An 18,154-nucleotide genomic window follows, 5' to 3' on the forward strand; every position below is an offset into this window, starting at 1 on the left:
ACCAGAGCTCAAATGTTAAATTTCAAGGAATAAATTAGTTGAGTGTGTTCAAAAATGTAAAATCTGCGAGTAAAAAAGCGAGCTCAGTTCCCGAGCTTGGACAGATGCCTAAATTTAATGAATCTTTGACATAGCCAAAATAAACTCACATATAAAATTTCATGAAAATCCATTGAGTCTAACTTGAGTAGAAGTGTATACACACAGATCGGCCAACCAATAGACCGATATCTCTCTCTATATGTAGTTTATTTACTCTTCCCTACTATGGAGAAGTGCGCTCTTAACGAAATATCTACATCCGAAATTTGGTGCCATCTCATAGCCTCCCTTATTGTATGTAATGCGGTCGCTAAGACTAAGCTTTTAAAAATTTTGAGTTGTTCGAAATGCCGACAATTTATTGCCAGACATCTCATAATTTTTTTATCCCCTTATCTAGTTGGATATTTCTATATTTATTGTATGATATAAGAATAATCCAACATTAAAAGATTAAAATTTTTTCGTAATCTTTCATTACCAATACAAAGAATGAAATAAAATTTAGAGTTAGAGTTGTTGAATTTTAAATAAAAATTTTTAAAATTTTCTGAAGAATCCAACCAGAAATTTAACAAAATGAGAACTTGAAAATCCGTCAAGAACAATAGTTGAACAAATTTTGTTACAATGTGCATGTATGTATTCCTTAGTCCTTCAAATTCTTCTTTATGAAATCATGAAACAAAGAGTCCCTTGGTATCAGCATAGTTTGACAGTTTCTTACAATTCTCATTTTCCAGTGGTATTAAAACTGACTTCAAACCTGCATTTTAGAATCCTACTTGACAAGGGAATTTCAAGGTATTACTTCTGATTTCATAAGAACTAACTGGCAAACTGGGTATGTTAAATATGCAGCAATAACTGCAATTCTGACACCAGACTGTTCGTCAAATATCTGTTTTAGCAGAAAAGCATACACAAGTAGCTTACGAGCTTCATACAAATAACAATTTTCTGTAACAATTTCGTTAAACTAGACAACACACACTGCGTCTGGTTACGTGCTGATCACATCAGATCAGAATGTAAGTTGTTCTGTTCCGGCTGTATTTTTAAAATAATGGTAAAACGTTCTCAAACATTTAGCACGTTTTATTTTAAAAGAGAAAAAATTTAAATTAGAAAGTTGAAAACAATTGAGGTCGAGATAAGTTTTAAGATAATCAAACTCATTTGTATTTTGCTTTTAACTGTAGGTACCGTAGTTTTAAGATAATTAAAAGGAAAGTGAAACTCATGTGTGTGCGTATGTGATACAATTTTGATGTGCTTAGCGATTATGATTGTTTTTTGCACAATATTCTAAATTTCTCTGCTGATAAGCAATTTTAAATAATTCATACTATAACTATGTATAACAAGATTTGTGTCTGTTATATAGATGTATAAGAGCTTATGTGATTCATCGCAACTTTTATCATCTTCTGTGCAAGGCAATAAAAAAAAATTAACTACATTGATTTTTGTGTATTGTGTTTAACTATGTTTTTTATCTATTTTTTAACAATAATCACCGCTAATGGAAATTGAGAATAAATCAACTTATAATTTAGAAAAAGCAAAAATATGAAATATAACAATAGAACAATAAAAATAGTAATAAAATCCTTAGTTAATATTTGCAAAGTATAAAATTTTCAATGATTCTAGATCTAAAATTTCTCTTGTATATATAAAGACTTTCATTATTGTTTTTAAATTAAATAGTTATCGCATTTCCTTGAAGCTCTTGATTAAATTTCACATCTAGTCTAGAAGAAAAAGCGTATAATTTTAATATGAAATTGTTGTTTATTTTATTCGGAGTAATTTATTTGGCACATTCATTGCCGGATACTACAAAAACAGCTCAACATTTCTGTGATATGAGTTATCTTTGTCCTCGAGGAAAAAAATCAATTGCCTGCTCATACACTTCAAATCTTGTAAATATATTTTAAATTTGTATTTTATAATTTTTAATGTTATATTACTAAAATACAATTATTATTATACTTAAGAGTATGGGCTGTAATGGTAAAATGATACCATTAGATAAAGATTGGATTTTGTCATTACATAATGATTATCGTCAGAAGATTGCTGCCGGTGAATATGCACCAGGTTATAAATCAGCAGTCGATATGCAAGAAATGCAATGGAGTGATGAATTAGAAATGATTGCTAGTTATAATGCTAGAGGTTGTTATTTTGGTCATGATGCTTGTAGATCTACAGATAATTTTAAATTGGCTGGCCAAAATATTGCTACAGCTTCTATAACAGGAGCACCAATTACAGATCCTAAAAAACATATAAAAGATTTGATTGACGGCTGGTTCAGTGAATATAAAGACACTGATATGAGAACAATTAATGCATTTTATTTATATTCTACAAGGTTTAAAATTTCTTTTAATTTAAAAATTTGATGAATTTTACATGAAAATAAAAATTTGCGTTCATAATTAAATTTAATACAATTTTAGTGCAGACATTGGTCACTTTACTCAAATGGTTAAATCTACTGCAAATCGTGTTGGTTGTTCAGCAAGTAATTATATGGAAAATGAATGGGACAATTTGTATATTGTTTGCAATTATGCTGTAACAAATGTTAATTATGAACCAACTTATATTGCTGGTCCACCTGGTGCTGGATGCAAAAAAAAAAGCAAAAAATATTCAGCTTTATGTGCTTCTTAAAGCTTTTGTTTTTTTTTCTAAAAATAAATAATTGTTAATGGACAAAAATAAAACTTTATCTTTAAAATTATTACAAAAATTACACTTAAATTCAATTTATTAGTTTTAAAAAATAATTATTGATAATAAGCTGCTTTGTCATATACAAGACTACAATAGAGTAACAATCTGGTAATACTTAAACGCAAAAAAAATTATGACTCAGATTCGGTGTTAAACCTAATGAAATAATTGAGGAGTATGTGTACATCGTCTTATCAGCTTCAATTCCCAATAATTCCTTTAAATTTTTCCTTTTGAACGAATTTTTTCTCTAGATTGCAAGCTTGAAATCATCAACATTAATGAAAAATATTAGCAGACTAATTCCAAAAGGGAATTTTCTTCTAGCTGTTTTGATATTCCTTAAATCTTTATCTAAGAACGTCCAACGTCATAAAAAATACAGCGTGGTGTCACTACTCTGATAACGTCACTTAAGTTATTGAACTTCCTCTCTATTTTGTTTTCCTAATTTAGATTGAATAACATGCTTACGTCAATTTATCTCAAATTGTTAGGTAAATGAATAATTTAGTCAATTAATAATTTGCTATTTACACACAAAACTGGGGGATATTTTTAAAAAATAAATAAACACAGCCTTTCTTAAAACACTAATTGCTTGAATAATTGAAAATAAAAATATTTCCTTTGGTTGATTGCTAAATGTTTCAGACTCAAATTATAGCTCAGATACTATTCTACACCTCAATATTTCGATTACTATAAGATTTCCATAAACAACATGATTCATTAAATGTAAGAGTATTGTGTCTTTTCAATAATAGTAGGAACAAATGCTCGAAGGTTGTACCACGTTATAAATTTACCATCCCGTTTGTAAGACTACTAGAAATTGAATAACACCACCATTTTTGTACAATTTAGTTGTGGTTACTTAAATTCTTAGAATACCCGCCAAACAAATCAATAAATAATTTGATTGTCTCGGAAATAAATGAATGGAATAATTCGGCAATAGAAGTACGACCATATAGGAATCGCAATATAATCAATTTCGACAACCAGGTTTAGTAATACTGCCATTATAAAAAATACAAGCATTAAACTTTTTTGTTGAGATAACTTTCGAATGAATTCGCTCACGTATGACAGAGTTGACACGGATGAGTCTTTTAATTTACGAAAATATGTTTTTTTTAGTATTAAATACCATTATTTAATAATATAATTGTTAGAAATAAATGAATCCGATTAAATATTTGCACAGAAATGTTTTCTATTACTGCCTACAGAAGCTTCTTAGATTTCTACATAAATAAGGTTCTAATTAGTTCTTAAAAACAGTAGTTATTTTATTTTGTAGGAGAAAGATTGATCTTATTCGAGAAAAAAAAGTCGGAATTATTTTTCAATATGAAGTTGTTTATTTTTTTTGGAATAATTTCCTTGGCTAATTCGTTATCAGATAGTACAGATTTAGCCAAAGATTTTTGTGGTATGAGCGGCCTCTGTAAACCAGGAACACAATCAGTGGCTTGCTCTTTTACATCAAATCTTGTAATAATATTTTGATTTTTTCATTAATTACATTCTTACACTTTAATTATATTTTATTTAAAGAGTATGGGATGTGATGGTGAAATGGTACCCATAGACAAAAATTTAATTTTATCAGTTCATAATGAATACCGTCAAAAAATTGCTAATGGTGAATTTGCTCCACAATATGAAGGTGCAACAAATATGGCTGAAATGAAATACAGTGAAGAATTAGAAATAATGGCTAGTTATAATGCGAGAAGTTGCGTTTTTGCTCATGATGATTGCCGTAAAACCAATAATTTTCCATATGCTGGCCAAAATATTGCCAATGTTAAAAAATTTAATTCCGATATTGATTTAAAAGCGGATATAACGAAAATGATGAATAGTTGGTTTGATGAATATACCGATTGTGATATGAGTGTTATCGTCAGTTATCATAAGATAGGGTGCGTATAAATAAATTTTTTTTTTATAATTTCGAGTATAAACTTTACTGCTAATTTTTTATTTTAGTCTAGATATTGGTCACTTCACTCAAATGGTTAAAGATAATGCAACTGAAGTAGGTTGCGCGGCAAGTAATTACATGGAGGACGATTGGGAAGTATTGTATCTTGTTTGTAATTATGCTTATACAAATATGTTAGATCAGCCGATCTATGTTGCTGGATCACCAGGTGCTGATTGCCAAAAGAAAAGTGGAAAATATCCAGCTTTATGCGCATCATAATTTGTACTCAGCACCATATTTGTTTTTTTTTTATAATTGTAAAGTTGTAAGTTTAAAATTCAATGTAACTTTATTTAAATTCTTACTTTCTATAGAAAATTCTCTGACAAATAATGAAATAGTCTTAATAAACAATGTTACTTTGATATACAGCGATTCTCTGATTTTCTTTTCCTGCCTGGCAGTCGATTACAAACAAAACTCATTTGTCTTAAACTCCCATAACCTCTAAAAAAATCAAAAAGATGAAAAATTTCGGAAAAAAATTAACGACTATTTTTAAATTGACGAGAAAGTTTATAAATATTTTGGACCACTAACTCTGTTTAACATCAATTCTCTTTAGAAGAATCCAAGATCTGCGCTTTGTTTGAAAATTCTGGAATTCTAACATTGTGAATAATAATCCAAATATTGAATATAATTAGATTCACTATAGACATTATTAACACAGCTGTTAAATAAAAATAAACTTTTTTAAACTCGTGTGAATTTCGTGAATTATTCTCTCATATACAACGCTATATGTACATATTATAATATGTATATACATATATACAAAATGAAAAAACAAAATATTTTTAATGAAAACAATATTTTTATTTAGTTAATTTTTAAGAAATTTTTAAGAAATTGAAAGACAATTGCCTGTGGGTTTTATTTTTTTAATCTGCCTACCCATTTACCAGTGTTCGTCTTAAAAGTACTTATATAGTGCTACATACCTACTTTAAAATATTGAAAAGCAAAAATTTTGCTCGCAATTAAGCAGGTTACTGTTTTATTCTGGTATTGCTTCGCCTCTACTTTCTATACATCCCTTTTCTTTTCCATGTCTGATAACTATGAAAATCTCGCCGTTTTTATAATAAATAACAAATTTCGGACAGCACCCCTAGACGAACAACGACTAGATGATTATTCTTTTATTTTTCCAAAATAATTTGGTTAATTTAAATTGGAGACAATAATTGAAGCGTCTGCATTGCATACAATAAAGGAGATAATGTGATGGTATTAAATGTCGAGTTTTCAGCTTATACTTCTTCGTGATAAGGAAATTTTGGAAACTGGATCTTTACTAATATATAAGTTTCTTTTAACAGTACAAGAAGTCACCTAACTTGTTGCGAAAATCATAAGAATGTACTTTTGCGGGCCGAATTTACATTGTTGCCCATATGCAAAGAAATAATCATCCAATTTCTTTGAATTCATGATGTTAAAAGCTTAGAATATTTTTGGGAATTCTTGAAATTTCATATTTGAGTTATTTGCTACCGAAATTAACTAACTACTTTGCAAGCAATTTGGATAGCGTGAAATTAATCCCTACTTGGAGCCCAATTTACGTTTTTCTACGTAATGTTAATCTCTACACAAACCTTAAAATTTGAATGAAGTGTTTACAGGTTATTTCCACAATTTTGTGGAAAGTTTTCGCGAAATATAAATAATACACCTTTTGGTCGGTTATTATGCTCACCGCATAAGATTTGAAAAAAAAAATATTTTTGTTAAATTTTCTTTATTTGAAATTTCTGCTAGTAAAATATCGGAAAGAAAATATTTCAAAATTTCAACTTCAAGAACAGCTACTTAATGCTTTCTACTTTAAATAGAATTATTCGAAAATTTTACGTAAAGTAGAAAATTTCTATATAAATTCTATTTGAGTATATAAGTATGTACTATAAATTATAAAAACTATACAATTCATAAACAGTATTACATATTGCCATCTAGTGGAATTGTGATGAAACAAAAATTTGCATACTTTTGGGAGTACACATAAAATAACCGCCTAGTGTAATTTTTGACGAGTTTGTCAGCTGTAAAATACTAGAAAATCACTCATTAAAATTATTTTATACAGCATAAGATCAAAATTAAGACCTACATATATACATATAATATTATATCTATAAAATCATAATGTTCCTTTACTGAATCAGACAATATTATCATACACAGAACTGTTATTAATTATATCCCAAAAAAATTAATAGAAATCTATAATTTTATCTTTAATGCAAGATTATCGCTATTTTCCTGATTTTGGCAAAAAAGTGAAAATAATTTTTGTACAACAAAATGGGTTTGACCCCAACAAACGAACACAGGTTTATTAATTTTATGCGAAATATGAGTAGCATTTTTGAAATCACCTGATCTGTAGTTCGGTGTGCACAAAATGCACTCGACAGTTCATATAATACTGTCCAAAATACGTAAGTCGTTATCAGATTATACCAATAATTTTTCAGTAGATTATAACAATATCAGCACCTTTAAATAGCTTTCAGAACACATTGCCATAGTGTAGAGTGCAGTGTAGAGCACAATTTAGTCGGTTAAGATCGACTGTGTGTTTTCACTTGTTATATATTTGATTCGACTCAATAATCAATTATCAGTATTCTACTGTTAAACTAACATTACAGTTTTTTTACAAAGTTCTCTGTTAATCTACGAAAATGTGTGTTTGTCTTAATTTTAACTGTACCATTGTTTTAATTTAAATAATATTATTTTTACTAACAAATGATTATAATTAAATATTTATACAGTTATGTTTTCTACGATTATGTAAGCGTCATATTTCTACATATATAAGGTCTCAATCAATACCTAAAACACCTAGTTATAACATTTTATAGTAGAAGGATTGATCGTGTTCGGAAAAAAAAACAGAATAATCTTTCAATATGAAGTTGTTTATCTTATTTGGAATAATTTCATTAGCTAATTCTTTATCAGATAGTACAGATTTAGCCAAAGATTTTTGTGCTATGAGTGGCCTCTGTAAACCAGGAACACAATCAATAGCTTGCTCGTTTACATCAAATCTTGTAATAATATTTTGATTCTTTCATTAATTATATTCTTACATGTTAATTATATTTTATTTAAAGAGTATGGGATGTGTTGGTAACATGGTACCTATAGACAAAAACTTAATATTATCAGTACATAATGGTTACCGTCAAAAAATTGCTAATGGTGAATATGCTCCACAATATCAAGGTGCAACAAATATGGCTGAAATGAAATACAGTGAAGAATTAGAAATAATGGCAAGCTATAATGCTAGGCGCTGTGTTTTCGCTCATGATGATTGTCGTAAAACTAATAATTTCCCATATGCCGGCCAAAATATTGCCATTGCTCAAAAATGGAATACTGATATCGATACCAAAGCAGATATAAAAGAGATGATGGATGATTGGTTTTCTGAATATAAGGATTGTGATATGAGCTTCATTGATAACTACCACAAGACGACGTGAGTATAATTGTTTTTTCAACAAATTTAAAGTTTAACAGTTCTGTCTTCTCGGTACAGTTTAGACATTGGTCATTTTACTCAAATGGTTAAAGATAAAGCAGTTCAAGTAGGTTGCGCAGCAAGTAGTTATGTAGAGAATGGTTGGAATACATTGTTACTTGTTTGTAATTATGCTTATACAAATATGTTAGATGAACCAACTTATGTTGCTGGATCTCCAGGTACTGCATGTCGCAGAAGAAGTAAAAAATATCCAGCTTTATGTGCAGCTTAATATTAGCTTGTACTCAGGTTATTTGTTAACATTAAAGAATTTTAATTTAAAATAAGTTCTTTGGTTTATGAAACCTAGTTTAATATTACATTTTATTTTAAATTAAATTTAAATAATTTATTTATACGTTTTATTAAATTTATGCTTTATTAGCAACACAATTTTCATTTCTAAGCGAATGTCTAACAATCAACTAGATTGAGAATGCTTCGTACTACAAAAATTTTCATAAAGAGACAAACTGTTGCACCTTGCATGTACAAGCAATACAAAATTACAAATCAACTATAAAATATTAAATTTAAATTTTAAATAGGAACTTCGGACAAAGAACAGATTTATTTTTTTCTCCAAAAGTGGACATTTTGAAAATAAGAAAAATAGCGAAATTTATAAATGAACTTTAAGAGATCTCTTAAGGAAGTTTTCACTTCTTGTTATAACTCACACTTCCAGAAACTAATTTATATACAATATTTATACTATATCAAAAATAAATACAAATATTCATATAAGATGTAGGACCATTTTGTAAAAAACGATCACATAAACCATCTTGAGAGGAGGTGAAGAAGGAAAGCGGGTGGAATTCATTCTTGCCTTTTCTGGGACCCTACCCGCAAAATCCTACCTAATGCATTTTGTCCTAAGTCTCTAGTCCTTCTAGAAGTACCCGTACTTCTCCATACCTCAGAAGTAGGTATATATATAATATTATTTATTATTATTTATATAATCACGAACTTTTCTTATTCATGGTTATGAAAATATTGTATTAATTCGCTTTTATAATTATAAACCATTCATACTCACCTTCATTTTATATTAAATTATATTTATCATGATCAAGAATGGAATCTTTTTTAAAAATATCGAATTCACGCATTTGAATACAAAAATTCAAATATTGAACTTCATTTATTGGAGAATCGTTAAAACAGGTGTTAAACCAAAATTGAAACTCATGTTTATTTATTGAACTGTTTATTCAATTTTAATTTTATATTATTTAATACAATTCGTGTATTTGTTCAAATATGGCGTTTTGAACGGAACACAAACCAGTCACATAAATCATTGTTTCAAATATTTAATTTAATGTTTTGGTACATAAGTACTTCTAGTAATTTAAAAAATGCTCTAAATAAATGCCATAGTTATTTGAGATGTTTAATCTTATGTAGCAGCAAAATGGCAAATGAGCTAATTAACAAGCAAAAAATTAAATTTTGATCTTAAGATTTCTTTCTCAAAAGAGCAGTTCATCAGTTAACGAACATGAATGCTCATAAAAATAGATGGGTGGACCTTATAAATTTCTTTGCTCATTTATGACCAATGAAGAAAAATCATTAATTTTACTTCGTAATTATAATATGGAATCTGAGCATCGGTGAAGGGGTTATGGCACCGGTCATTTAACCTAAGGGTCTCTATATCTGGTTCAAACCTCGGTCCGGTTATAATTATATTCAATATTATGGCTTCAATACAAGTAGTTTTCATACATTCATAATTCTATATTAAAACTTAGAAAAATAAACAGTAAATATTAATAATCTTAAACATTTAATATAAAGAAAACAACTACGATAGGCTAGTCATTTACCTAGTAAAAACTCTATGACGCAATGAAACTGGGGCATGACTATCTATGATGTCATGCAGTAGCCCTATGCTCCTCCTAGGAATAAAAACGGGAAAAAAAATTTAAATATAGAATATAAGATTGTAAAAAACCGTTTTTAGTACCCCATACTTTGAATAAGGTTAAGAGATAATATTGGAACAAATTTTCTCTTATAGGATCACATTTTAAAAATGGAAAGATTTTGATTGATATAGCCTATTTGAATTTATCAAATTACCAATTTTTAAATTTTAGATTTTATTCTTTTTATAAAATACAGTTCAGTAAAGAAACTGTTTTGAAATTGGAGATAAAATAAGTTTTCAGTTCTCATTGTTTTAACTAATTAACCATAATGTGTTTAAATATTAAATATTTATTCTAATAAACTCGGATAAACCAATGGTTTGAAAAGTAGCACATTTTTCTTGAATATTTCAACATAATTTTCTTATACACCACATTTCAGTGAAGGGTGGCTGGTCATAATTCTATAGACGGGTAAAAAGCTCTCTAAATATAATATGTTTCGCAAAGATCCACTTGTATATAAAAAATTTTCTATATAAAAATATGTAGCTTTCTGTTTTAAGGGGTGTAAAAGTTTTGTAACAAGGAGGGCAGACGAACAAAGAGGGCTGGACTGAGAAAAGTTAATAAGCACAATTTTTTTGGGAATTCGCAATAACTTTTGATTTGTATTGTATTTGGAAATATTGAATTCAAATATTTGCAAGTTTTTTACTCTTTATAGGTAAATAATGTAATCTGGTCCAAAAATTTAAGTATAAAAGGGATTCTTTTCAAAAATTAAACTTTAGTCTAATAATTTATATTTAATTCTTAACTATGAGGTGGTTCATTTTTTTCGGATTATTGTCTTTGGCAAACTCTTTGTCAGATACTGTGGATACAGCAAAAAAATTTTGCAACATGAGTAATTTGTGCTATAATGGAGCAAAATCTATAGCTTGCCTTTATACTTCGAGCACGGTATGTAATTTTAAAATTTTCATCCTTAATATACAAAACACAAAAATTTTAAATACAAATTACACTTATATATAATAGAAACCTGCATGTAATGGCACTATATTGCCATTTAATACAAAAGCTGTTGTTCAAAAACATAATGATTATAGACAAGCGATTGCCTCTGGAAAATATTCACCAAAATTTAGTACAGCAGCATCAATGCCCGAATTAGTTTATAGCGATGAATTAGCTCAAATGGCTTTGTATAATGTTAAGAAATGTGATTTTAAACATGATGCTTGTCATCAAACTAATAATTTCCCAAATGCTGGACAAAATATTGCAATGGCTTTCATGACATTAGGAGTGTTTGATGCTGCAAAAACTGATTCTTATATTTCTGAATTTATTGATAGCTGGTTTAGCGAATATAGTGAATCTAATATGAATGAAATTAAAAGTTTACCGCCAAATATGTAAGTGAAAATTTATTAATGAAAAATAACAAAATGAAATATTTACATTGATATGTCGTATGTATTAGGAGCAGCACAGGTCACTTTTTGCAAATGGTTCAGGAGAAATGCCGGCACGTAGGATGTGCTTTTATTTCTTATGTAGAAGACAACAAAGATAACGTAATATTCGCTTGTAATTATGGATATGGAAATATGCTAAATGATGCTGTTTATACTACAGGACCACCTGCAAGTCAATGTGCATCAAAAAGTAAATCCTATAGTGCTTTATGCTCGGCTTAAAACAGTTTTGATGTTTGTAAAAACAAGAAATTATTAGAAATATTATAATGTGATTTAATTATTATAGTTCTTTCTTTACTGCGGTCTTTTGACTTCTTGCCATCGAATTTCTAATTAAGCTATTTGTTAGAAAAAATTCTACTTTGGCACAGTAGCTTAAACTGATATTAACAATAGGTTTTTATACTTTCGACCATAATTTTGAAATTCGTAGGGGGTTCATTAATCAATTTATGTCAAAACATTACTTAAACTATGAAGAAACATAAAGAATATGCAATTAAATTAAACTATTAACAGCTCCTAATTTTGATTAAGATGATTATCACGTATGATAAAATTTCTTTAAATTTAACATCTTAGCATAGTTCTCATTAATTATGATAAAATTATTTAAAATATCGTAAATTTCTTTACTTTTGATAAAAGACTTTTCTGTATGACCAATTATTTTGAGATTTTTAATTGAATTTCAAATTGCATTAAGCATCAGCTCTATAAATTTCAGAAAAACCCCATCGAAATTCTAAACCTTGTTTTTTTTGTGAAAGCTTCACTTTCTTCACGAGTACTAACATAGAATTTTATTGTTGAAAAAATTGGAACTAGATAAGCAAGCTGAATCAAAAGATTAATTTATAAATGAACGAACTTGAATTTTTCTTGTTGCATGTATCATTCACAGAAGGAATCAAATGAATTTTCGGTTATATTTCCACCCATTTCTCACACTAGATTTCCTATACTTTTTCTTACATATTCCAATTTTAATTAAAAGGACTTTAAAAGCTTTTTCCTTATATTTTTATACCCTTTTTTCAGTTTATACTTTCTGTTCATTTTTACTTGCACAGTTTCCACTAGGTTTAAGTTAAGGTTGACGCGGCTATCCAAGGATACACTTAGGCAACATGGCCCCGTTGTGATGGCGCTGGTCAGTTTTCAGTAAATTTATTTCTGTTTTTCTATAAAAGATTCTTCGCTCTTTTTCCAAATGATTTTTCTACCACGTATCAAACAATTTATTGAAATTGTGAGGTGTACAAATACAAAATTATAATAATAAAAGGAGCGACTTAGGAACTAGAAGCGTGGATTGTTTTCTGTGTTTTTTTTACCGACCGTATTGTGTATACAATAGGTAGATTATGTGATGGCGACAAATTTTGCATATCGAGCTTTCGGTTGGAATGCCGGTCTGTCGATTTTTCGGTTTGTCGGTCTGTTGGTCTGTCAGTATGTCGGTCCGTGTTTGCACGCGTGTATCTCAAGTTCAGCTAAACCGATTTTGATGAAATTTTATATGTAAGTTTTTTTCAACCATGGCACGGATTGATCAACCCTTTGGCATATATCAGGCACTTTTTAGCCGGCCTGTTTTATATTTTTGACCATTTTGAAGAAAATATTCAACCGATTCTATTCAAATTTAATCTAAAGATTCTATTAAAATTTGATATTTAAATTCTTCGTACTAAATCTATCTATCTTCTAAAATTAATGGACTCCAAAGAGCTAGCTCAAACAATGCATATTCAAAAAATACTAAACAAAAATATAAAACCCAATACGCAGCTTGTCCTCAACAGCAATTTTCATAATTATAGTACCAGAACGGCAACTCACATGCGCAGTCATTCAGTGAATAATCTAAATGGACTTGAGCCAGTCATTAACTCAGCTGTCAAATCTTACAATAGGTTGCCAGCAACACTAAAAAAATCTTCAATAGGAGTATTGAAAAATGCTTTGAAAAAACAATACTTAGAAAAATATTAATTATGTCATTGTCACTTATTGTAAATATCTTTAAAATCAATTAATCTTTTGTTTTTTTTTCTAAATATTTAAATATTTGATTTTTTTTGAATTCTGTTTAGTTTTTCAAATTTTAATTTTTACTTTTTACAATTTGAATCCTTATTTTTAAGTTTTTAATTTAATTGTTAATTTTTTATTACATTAATTTTAATCTTTGTTTACTACTTATAATGTAGTTATGTTATCTTTTTTATATTCTTTTTTCGAATGTTGAATGGTTTATCCTACGATATTATTATATTATCACTTTAGGCTAATTTTTACTAATAACATTTGTAAATTTCTGAATTATATACTCTATTCGAGCTTAAAGCTCTTTTGAGAAATTATTGAAATAAAATAAAATAAAATAAAAAAATAAATAAAATAAAACAATGAACACGTAAATTTTTTGGAAAGATCAGGGCTCGAAAACTGATCTGCGGGCCGATTTTACATTTTTCACCATATCTATGGAACGAATTGATGGCACCTCTTGAAATTTGATATTTGAGTTCTGGTTGTTACAGAAATTAACTGGCGATTTTATATGGAACTACTATTATTTTTTACATTTTTCTAGGTATGTTAACTATATAAGCTTACTAATGTCCTAAAAACATTGCGGTCGGTTATGTGCTGACTACATCAGATTTTTTTGTAATGGTTTAATGATTAATTTAAAATAAAGTATTTAAATTTTCGTTTTTACTATTATTACATAAACAATAATAGGAAACTACCTCATTTAATAGTATTTTAAAGCTTAAACCGTCAAAATCGCATTTGAAATGATACTCTATAGTCAGTGAATTTAGAAGTGCTTTTAACAATTCACACCTATTCTCTAAAATAAAACATGCGTATCTTATATTAGTAAAATATTAATTGAAATTTTAGGAACTGGTATTAAATTGTCAAAATTAGACTTTATTTCTTAAATAAACAAATTAATTAAAAAAAAAATCTTGTTCTTGGAGTATATTTCCATTCATAATATACGAAAGTTTGAAAGTATAATGAATGATCCAATTCGTCATATTCATTTAAGTTCATGAGTTAACATGAACAAACTGTAATTGGTATGGATAGAAGTCATTGATGAAAATCTAAACAAACTTAAGAATTGTTCAAAAATTAGATCAAAGTTGTAAATTTCGTTAGCTAGACCGAATTTAACCGGCTTTTTTTTTCAAAATAGTTATACTTAAGCATTTTATTTTTTTTTGTGGCAGTACGGTCGCATAAAATGGGAAATATGAGCTAGTCGGTAGCTTATTTACTCATATAACCTGCTTTCAGCTAATAAAAATTTGTCACTTAACTTTTAGACATGTGATGATTTGCTCTTATGATGTGATGATTTGCTTACAAAATGACGAATCAGTAATATTTTCAAGAACAAGATACCTGTACAAGCATATATTGCGTTATTTTACAGACTATTTGAAATACTTGCTAGACTATTTGAAATTACTTTCTAGACTATTTGAAATTACTTTGAGTGCCGAAATTTATATTGCTGGTGCCCTTAACTCAGAACTACAAGCAATTCTTTTCACCTTTTCGGGAGGGAATTGGAGCAAGATTTTCCTTTAGCTTTCAATTAATATATAAAATTCATGAAAATGTAATTGGAACTATAGTAACAAATGTAAGAAGTCTGTTTAAAAACTGTTTATTCATTAATTGGACATTTGGTATTGCAAAAGGACGAAAGAAGAAGGTATGAATAAATATAAGGTAGAAGGTATAAATAGCATGATCCGCCTTAGACATTCTAAGATATATACCAATAGTAATGAAGCAATTTTCTAATATGAGATAAATAATTGAACTTGTAGTAAAGTTCTTGTAGAAATAAGCCGCGCAATTTAGACTTTTTTTCTTTTTGTATCTACTATTTAATGCTATTGTTTTCATTTTGTTTTTAGTTGTAATCATTCTATGAAGAATTTATTAGTTTTGCAAACAATTTATTAATAACGACTTACATGTCGGCAACTTGCATTGCAAAATTTTTGCTATAAAAGGTTTCAACTTTAACAAATATATTTAGTTGCGTCTTGTATATATTTAAAAATTATGTTGTTCTTAATTTTATTCGGATTTGTAGTATTTGTTCATTCATTACCAGATACAACAAGAACAGCACAATATTTTTGTAATATGAAAAATTCGTGTAGAAAAGGAACGAAATCAGTTGCTTGCTTTTATACTAGAAGCGCGGTATTAATTATAATAATAACTTTATAAAGAAAGTGAGATTTTACTTTAATTAATTTTTTAGAAAGCACTTTGTGACGGAATATCGATACCATTTGATAAATATGCTATTGTCAAAAAACATAATGATTATAGGCAAGCAATAGCATCTGGACAATATCCAAAATATAAAACAGCTTCTGCAATGTCTGAAATAATTTATAATGATGAATTAGCCCAAATGGCATTGTATAATGTTAAAGAATGTAAAATAAATCATGATGGTTGTTTTGAAACTGATAATTTTCCACATTCAGGACAAAACCTTGCAATAATTTATTTGCCATTAGGTACATTTGATGCCAGCTATGCTGATGTTTATATATCAAATTTTATTGACGATTGGTTTAGTGAATATAAAATAGCTAATATGAATATGATAAATAAACTACCATGGAGTACGTAAGTAAAATTATTACTTAAAAATAGATTTATAATAAAATTATTTAAAATATTTTTTATGTACGATATAGAGATACAACAGGACATTTTTTACAAATGGTTCAAGATAAATGCCAACATATAGGTTGTGAATTATTTTTCTATGAACAGAATAGAAAAGATAATCTTTTATTTGCTTGTAATTATGGATACGGAAATATTATAACACATCCTGTATATGCACGAGGACCACCAGCAAGTAAATGTATTTCAAGAAGCAGATACTATAGTGCTTTATGTTCGGCATAAAATTATGGAATTTATAATAAGTTTAGAATTTATTTGAAGTCCAATATCGAGTAGTCCAATATCGACTAATATTTTCAGCACGATTGTATAGCCATGTTTGTTGAATTTTGTATTAAGAATAAAGTAACGATAAAAATGATTATTTAAGAAATAATTAAATTAAAAGTTATCGTTTTTTAAAAAAAAAAAAAGCTCTCCTAAAAATATGCAAATAAAAAAATTTTAATCTCGTTTAAGTTTTTTACTACTTTTAAGATATTTTTAAATTTTCGTAATACAAAAGCCTGAATACCTAAAGCATTTTCAAATAATTAATAGTGAATATTAAAAGTAATGATTTTATGTCAAATATATTCACTTTATATAATGAATCGAAATTGAAACAGCAATAAACAGTATGTACAGACTGATGCCGTTCTATATTATTCTCAATATTTTTCAAGATTTAGACCCTGAATACTTCAGTATGATGAACTAAACTAGGAAAAACACATCTCTAAAATATTATTCTACTCAGAATTAAATATTCACTCAATTTAAATCCCAATTGTGAAGCGAAGGGTAAGCGATAAAGGAAGGGAAGCATTTAATAAATATAATTATATTTCGTCTGCATAATAGGCTTACATACTATCAAATTGAATGCAGATGATCGTAATCTTATCCTATACAGATTAGAAAACTGTACAAATAAAATATTTTTGTTGAAAAATTTTCAATTTAACAATTTAGATCATGTGATTTCGAATATAATATTAAAATTCTACAATTACTGTTTTATTATAATTAAATTTCTACAAATTCGAAAATAATTAAAAAAAATCTGATGTGGTCAGCAAATAACCGACCGCATTGTGTATTGTCTAGTTAAATTAAAGTGTTACAGAATATTATAAAAATGTCTGTTAAATACTTCTTTCCAATTTTTAGGACATTAGTAAGCTTATAGTTAACATACTTAGAAAAATGTAAATTTGGCTCTTAGTAGAGTTTCGCTTTGTGCTACCCGAATTCCCTGAAATGCTCGCCAGTTAGTTTGGGTAACAACCAGAACTCAAATATCAAATTTCAACAAATTCCATCAATTTGTTCTGTGGATATGGTGAAAAATGTAAAATCGGCCCGCAAATCAGTTCTCGAGCCCTGATCTTTCCAAAAAATTTATATGTTCTTTGCTTTAATATGAGGAATTCATATATTAAATTTCAATGAAATCGGTTGATTATTTCTCTTTATATACACAAAAGTGTATGTTTGGCCCGTAGTAAACGTCTAGTTGCCGATGCCTGATCTTTCCAAAAAATTTACATGTTCATTGTTTTAATACGGGGAATTCATATATTAAATTTCAATGAAATCGGTTGATTATTTCTCTTTATATACACAAAGATGTATATTTGGCCCGTAGTAAACGCCCAGTTGCTGATGCCTGATTTCTTCCAAAAGTTAGGAATTT

At 28.0% G+C, this 18,154-nt stretch overlaps 3 protein-coding genes across 3 annotated transcripts; all 3 read left to right on the top strand.

Annotated features, from left to right (window-relative positions):
- Positions 1–1,773: 1,773 nt before the first annotated feature.
- LOC129619333 (uncharacterized) lies at positions 1,774–5,014 on the top strand. The gene is made up of 6 exons (XM_055534574.1): positions 1,774–1,973; positions 2,049–2,428; positions 2,517–2,689; positions 4,205–4,296; positions 4,360–4,732; positions 4,803–5,014. Exons 1-6 carry the CDS (start codon positions 1,827–1,829, stop codon positions 5,012–5,014), a joined length of 1,377 nt encoding a protein of 458 aa, XP_055390549.1. The 5' UTR covers positions 1,774–1,826.
- Positions 5,015–7,722: 2,708 nt separating this feature from the next.
- LOC129619334 (venom allergen 5-like) lies at positions 7,723–8,577 on the top strand. Its single transcript, XM_055534575.1, has 3 exons — positions 7,723–7,866; positions 7,930–8,300; positions 8,361–8,577. Exons 1-3 carry the CDS (start codon positions 7,723–7,725, stop codon positions 8,575–8,577), a joined length of 732 nt encoding a protein of 243 aa, XP_055390550.1.
- A 2,479-nt stretch (positions 8,578–11,056) lies between these two features.
- On the top strand, positions 11,057–11,943 carry LOC129619335 (venom allergen 5-like). Its single transcript, XM_055534577.1, has 3 exons — positions 11,057–11,200; positions 11,279–11,658; positions 11,727–11,943. The coding sequence occupies exons 1-3, from the start codon at positions 11,057–11,059 to the stop codon at positions 11,941–11,943; spliced, it is 741 nt and encodes a 246-aa protein (XP_055390552.1).
- Positions 11,944–18,154: the final 6,211 nt, after the last annotated feature.

The sequence above is a fragment of the Condylostylus longicornis genome, unplaced genomic scaffold (assembly GCF_029603195.1).
Source record: "Condylostylus longicornis isolate FDR11 unplaced genomic scaffold, ASM2960319v2 ptg000011l, whole genome shotgun sequence".
Taxonomy (NCBI): Eukaryota; Metazoa; Arthropoda; class Insecta; order Diptera; family Dolichopodidae; genus Condylostylus; species Condylostylus longicornis.